Source organism: Podarcis melisellensis (genome assembly GCF_964234715.1).
Source record: "Podarcis melisellensis genome assembly, chromosome: 18".
Lineage (NCBI taxonomy): Eukaryota > Metazoa > Chordata > Lepidosauria > Squamata > Lacertidae > Podarcis > Podarcis melisellensis.
Genome location: NC_138536.1, coordinates 1,570,472 through 1,576,709, shown reverse-complemented (window position 1 = coordinate 1,576,709; position 6,238 = coordinate 1,570,472). Strand labels below are relative to the sequence as shown.

Genomic DNA, 6,238 nt, shown 5'->3' with positions numbered 1-6,238 from the left:
CCCTGCTCCTGCCAACCTAGCAGTTCGGAAGCACGTCACAGTGCAAGTAGATCAATAGGTACCGCTCCGGCGGGAAGGTAAACGGCGTTTCCGTGCGCTGCTCTGGTTCGCCAGAAGTGGCTTAGTCCTGCTGGCCACATGACCTGGAAGCTGTACGCCGGCTCCCTCGGCCAGTAAAGCGAGATGAGTGCCGCAACCCCAGAGTCGTCCGCGACTGGACCTAATGGTCAGGGGTCCCTTTACCTTTACCTTTTTAGGTAGCCGTATTGGTCTGCCGTAGTCAATATAAAATAAAATAAAATAATCCTTTCAGTAGCACCTTAGAGACCAACAAAGTTAGTTATTGGTATGAGCTTTCTTGTGCATGCACAGGACAGCTCATACCAATTATTATTATTATTATTATTATTATTATTATTATTATTATTATTATTATTATTAATATAGCTGTATTTGAGATGTTCTATCATAGGCTGCTAATAACAATAACAACAAATAAATGCAGAAATAAATACCGTAAATATAATACAGCCGCATATTATCATAGGATAATAATAATGATGATGATAATAATAGTAGTAGTAGTAATAGTAGTAATAATAATAATAATAATAATAATAATAGACTACACTGCAGGGCTGTCGTCCAGCTCAACGTCCTTGCCTAGGACTTGTGCCATTACGCGGCTTTGGCCGCTAGATGGCGCTGGATTCCGTTCTACGGCGCGCGGAAAGCAAGCTCGCAATCCGGCGGCGCGTTGGCGACTCTTCTTCAAGTCTACATGTACGAGGAGCGGAATTGACGACGTCGGGACGCTGCGCACGCGCGGACGCGACAGCGGGGCGGAAGGAAGGAAGCGCACGCACGTCGGGGGGGGGGGGAAGAGGAGGTAGTGCGCAGGCGCGAGGGAGAGGTGACCTTCCAGGCGGAAGGGCGCCAGAGCCGGAGGGCGAGGAAGGATGCTGAGCAAGTTCATGGGACCCCGTTACGGGCAGCTGCTGCGCAACTGGTGAGGGGGGGGCGAGGGGGCCAGGGGGGGTTAAAGGTCGGGGAGGGGCGGGGCCTCGCTTTGGCCCCTCCCAGCCCTGCTCCAAAGAGGGGGGTCACCCCAACCCCAAAAAATTAAACCCCCCACCCCCAAAATTAAATTTCCCACCCCAGAATTAAGCCCCCCCACTCCCAGAATTAAGCCCCCCCCACTCTCAGAATTAAGCCCCCCCCACTCCCAGAATTAAGCCCCCCACTCTCAGAATTAAGCCCCCCCCACTCCCAAAATTAAGCCCCCCCACTCCCAAAATTAAGCCCCCCCACTCCTAGAATTAAGCCCCCCCACTCCCAGAATTAAGCCCCCCCACTCCCAGAATTAAGCCCCCCCCCACTCCCAAAATTAAGCCCCCCCACTCCCAAAATTAAGCCCCCCCACTCCTAGAATTAAGCCCCCCCACTCCCAGAATTAAGCCCCCCCACTCCCAGAATTAAGCCCCCCCACTCCCAAAATTAAGCCCCCCCACTCCCAAAATTAAGCCCCCCCCACTCCCAGAATTAAGCCCCCCCCACTCCCAGAATTAAGCCCCCCCCACTCCCAGAATTAAGCCCCCCCACTCCCAAAATTAAGCCCCCCCACTCCCAAAATTAAGCCCCCCCACTCCCAGAATTAAGCCCCCCCACTTCCAGAATTAAGCCCCCCCACTCTCAGAATTAAGCCCCCCCCACTCCCAAAATTAAGCCCCCCCACTCCCAAAATTAAGCCCCCCCACTCCTAGAATTAAGCCCCCACTACCAGAATTAAGTCCCCCCTTAAATTGGAGGAAGTTGGACACACATGGACAGGCTTGCTGGGAAATTCAGGGCCAGGAATGACATTTCCCCCAGCCAGTTAACCTGCGGAACTCCCTGCCACAGGAAGCAACCGTGGTCAGCTTTGGAAGGGGGTTCCTTAGAATTCCCCTGCCTGCTCCCCAAAGGAGGGTGGTGGGGCAGGGCAGGGAGTAAAGGATAGGGTAAAGCTAAAGGGACCCCTGACCATTAGGTCCAGTCGTGGCCGACTCTGGGCTTGCGGCGCTCATCTCGCTTTACTGGCCGAGGGAGCCGGCCATGTGGCCAGCAGGACTGGCGAACCAGAGCAGTGCACAGAAATGCCATTTTCCTTCCCGCCGGAGTGGTACCTATTTATCTACTTGCACTTTGAGGTGCTTTCAAACTGCTAGGTTGGCAGGAGCAGGGACCGAGAAACAGGAGCTCACCCCGTCATTGCGGGGATTCGAACCGCCAACCTTCTGATTGGCAAGCCCTAGGCTCTGTGGTTTAACCCGCAGCGCCACCCACGTCCCTCACTACTAATATAAAAAGGTAAAGGGACCCCTGACCATTAGGTCCAGTCGTGGCCAACTGGCATTGCGGCACTCATCTCGCTTTATTGGCCGAGGGAGCCGGCGTCCAGCTTCCGGGTCATGTGGCCAGCAGGGCTAAGCCGCTTCTGGCAAACCAGATCAGCGCACGGAAACGCCGTTTACCTTCCCGCCAGAGTGGTACCTATTTATCTACTTGCACTACTGGTGGCCCAGTAGACCTGAAGGAGTGTCTCCACCTCCATTGTTCTGCCCGGACTCCGGGGTCCCTTTCCCGAGGGCCTTCCCTCCCTGTGAGAAGCAAGGTTACAGAGAACCAGGCAGAGGGCCTTCTTGGTGGTGGCGCCCGCCTTGTGGAACGCCCTCCCGTCAGATGTCAAGGAAATAAACAACTACCTGACTTTTAGAAGCCCTCTTTAGGGAAGTTTTCAATGACTGATGTTTTAATGTATTTTTAATCTTTTGTTGATAATAAATGATGATGGTGGTGCCGGAATTTGAACCCAAGACCCTCTGCGTGCATAGCAGATTTTAATGTATTTTCTGTTGGAAGCCGCCCAGAGTGTCCGGGGAAACCCAGCCAGATGTAGAAATAATAAATTATTATTATTATTATTATTATTATTATTATTATTATTATTACTGCTACTACTCTCCTTCTTTGGAGGCTTGTTAAGCAGAGGTCACAGATGCTTTGGCTGAGATTGCTGGGGCGGGGGTTGGACTGGATGACCTTTGGGGATCCCTCCCCACACCCCTACGGTTCCGAAAGCTCAACGCAAACCGCGCGTGCTTCCGCCTCAAACATGCCCAGAGGTACGCAAGCGCCGCTTCTGTTCTCTCTCCTTCCCGCAGGGTGCCTACGCTGACTACATGGGGCACCGTGGGCGCCGTGGGGCTGGTGTGGGCCACGGACTGGAGGCTGATCCTCGACTACGTGCCTTGGATCAACGGCAAGTTTAAGAAGGACGACTGAGCGGAAAAGAAGCCCTTCTCCGCAAGGAGGTGGGTCCTCTTTGGATAATGAATCTGGGCCTTTTGCGGCTGCGGCTCACGTGCTTTGGAATCGGTTATGGGGAGGAAACCACGACTTCCCTGGGCAGTGATCCTTGGGACCAGGATACGTCCCCACAAATGGGGTTCTGCAGCGCCAGGAACGACTCCCCTTCTGTGTTTTAATGTTATATTTTAGTCTTGATTTTAAAGCTATATTTCAATCATTTGTTTTTATATTTGATGTTAGCCGCCCTGAGCCCGGTCTTGGCCAGGGAGGGCGGGGTATAAATTAAATTTATTATTATTACCGTATTTTTTGCTCTATAAGACTCGCTTTTCCCCTCCTAAAAAGTAAGGGGAAATGTGTGTGCGTCTTATGGGGCGAATGCAGGCTGCGCAGCTATCCCAGAAGCCAGAACAGCAAGAGGGATTGCTGCTTTCGCTGCGCAGCGATCCCTCTTGCTCTTCTGGCTTCTGAGATTCAGAATATTTTTTTTCTTGTTTTCCTCCTCCAAAATCTAGGTGCGTCTTGTGGTCTGGTGCCTCTTATAGAGCGAAAAATACAGTAGTTATTATTAGGCATGGAGCCCAAGCGAGGCCGTTTGCAAGCTGCGAGGCAGAGAGCAAGAGTCTGTGGCTTGTGTTTCTCTTGAGAAACGAACGAGCGCATGGGGAAAACGGATCGCTCCGTCGGTCGGAGTGTGGGTGCTGATAATGTCAAGGTTGCAGATTGGATCCCCGTTTGGGGCAGCTGCATCGTCTGGGGAACCACCCGCTACTAGAACATGGGCAGGCAAACTAAGGCCCGGGGGCCAGATCCGACCCAATTGCTTTCTAAATCCGGCCTGCGGACGGTCTGGGAATCAGCGTGTTTTTACATGAATGTGTCCTTTTATTTAAAATGCATCTCTCGGTTCTTTTGGGGCCATAGGAATTAGTTCATTGTTTTTTCCAAAATATAGTCCAGCCCCCCACAAGGTCTGAAGGACAGTGGACCGGCCCACAGCTGAAAAAGTTTGCTGACCCCTGGACTAGAACTTTTCTGTCTTATCCGTATTCAGCTTCAGTTGAGGCAAGCAAGTCTGGGGAACCACCTGCCACTAGAACATGGGTAGGCAAACAAAGGCCCAGGGGCCGGATCCAGCCCAGTCGCCTTCTAAATCCGGCCTGCAGACGGTCCGGGAATGTGTTTTTACATGAGTAGAATGTGTCCTTTTGTTGAAAATGCAGCTCTGGGTTATTTGTGGGGCATAGGAATTCGTTCCAAGGGGCATCTTCACTTCACAAGTGGTCCATAAAGGTAAAGGGACCCCTGACTGTTAGGTCCAGTCGTGGCCGACTCTGGGGTTGCGGCGCTCATCTCGCTTTACTGGCCGAGGGAGCCGGTGTACAGCTTCCGGGTCAGCAGGACTGAGCCGCTTCTGGCGAACCAGAGTAGCGCATGGAAACACCATTTACCTTCCCGCCGGAGTGGTACCTATTTATCTACTTGCACTTTGCCGTGCTTTCGAACTGCCAGGTTGGCAGGAGCAGGGACTGAGCAACGGGAGCTCACCCCGTCATTGCGGGGATTCGAACTGCCGACCTTCTGATCGGCAAGCCCTAGGCTCTGTGGTTTAACCCACAGTGCCACCCGATAGCTAGGTGCAAAATGTTAATTTTGAACACTGGCTACGCCAAATCTGCTTTGGCTGTCCTTATTGTCTGAGCAATTCCTGCAAAGCACCAGATGTTTTTGCGACGTCCTTTAATCGTTCTCCTTTTCCCTCCCTTTTGCAGAGCAACCCGTTTGGTCTCAGAGAAGCTTCCTTTTTCTGCCTGCTGGCGCTTCGAAACTGTGAATCCTTCAAACTGCCCGGCGGCGCCAAAACCTTCCTTTTTTCCTCTCGCCGAACGGGCAGATGCTGCGCCCATAATGTCACCATGAATAAAGCCTCTTTTAGCGCACGGGGAAATGTGCTGCTCTTGTAGACGCTTTGCTTCCCTGCAGAGTCAAATGTCGCACAGATTACGGCGCAAAAATCTCACACGTTGGCCGATGTGGGAGCCTTTTTGCGCACAGGTCTGGGATTCGAATTTGCCACTTTGCGGTGGCCTGTTTCACGTTGCCGACTGGGCTGCCATCGGAATTTCAGCAATTTAGGTCCCATCTGCCCTTTACATTTGAAGCGGAATCATTGAGGCTTTTGTCCCCCCCAAATCCTGGGAACTGTAGTTTGCAAAGGGCTGTTAGGAGACTCCCGTTCCCCTCAGCGGAATCGAGGCTTTCGTCCCCCAAAATCCTGGGAACTGTAGTTTGCAAAGGGCTGTTAGGAGACTCCCGTTCCCCTCAGCGGAATCGAGGCTTTTGTCCCCAAAATCCTGGGAACTGTAGTTTGCAAAGGGCTGTTAGGAGACTCCCGTTCCCCTCAGCGGAATCGAGGCTTTTGTCCCCAAAATCCTGGGAACTGTAGTTTGCAAAGGGCTGTTAGGAGACTCCCATTCCCCTTAGCAGTATCAAGGCTTTTGTTCCCCAAAATCCTGGGAACTGTAGTTTGCAAAGGGCTGTTAGGAGACTCCCGTTCCCCTCAGCGGAATCGAGGCTTTTGTCCCCCAAAATCCTGGGAACTGTAGTTTGCAAAGGGCTGTTAGGAGACTCCCGTTCCCCTTAGCAGAATCGAGGCTTTTGTCCCCCAAAATCCTGGGAACTGTAGTTTGCAAAGGGCTGTTAAGAGACTCCCATTCCCCTTGCAGAGCTGGAGTTTCCAGAGGAGTTATATTCCAGAAATCATAGTTCTGTGGGGGGGAATAAACGTCTTCTAACAACTGCAGTTCCCAGTATTCTTTTTGCAGGAAGCCATGTCTGTTTATGAAGCTGCCTTAAATGCAGAGGGCGCCTTGCGCCGTTGCTGCTT

The 6,238-nt window shown here is 52.1% G+C and overlaps 1 protein-coding gene across 1 annotated transcript; it reads left to right on the top strand.

The window, feature by feature from the left end:
- The first annotated feature begins 849 nt into the window (after nucleotides 1-849).
- UQCR11 (ubiquinol-cytochrome c reductase, complex III subunit XI) lies at nucleotides 850-5,299 on the top strand. Its single transcript, XM_081895986.1, has 3 exons — nucleotides 850-1,009; nucleotides 3,204-3,353; nucleotides 5,124-5,299. Exons 1-2 carry the CDS (start codon nucleotides 960-962, stop codon nucleotides 3,322-3,324), a joined length of 171 nt encoding a protein of 56 aa, XP_081752112.1. The 5' UTR covers nucleotides 850-959; the 3' UTR covers nucleotides 3,325-3,353; nucleotides 5,124-5,299.
- Nucleotides 5,300-6,238: the final 939 nt, after the last annotated feature.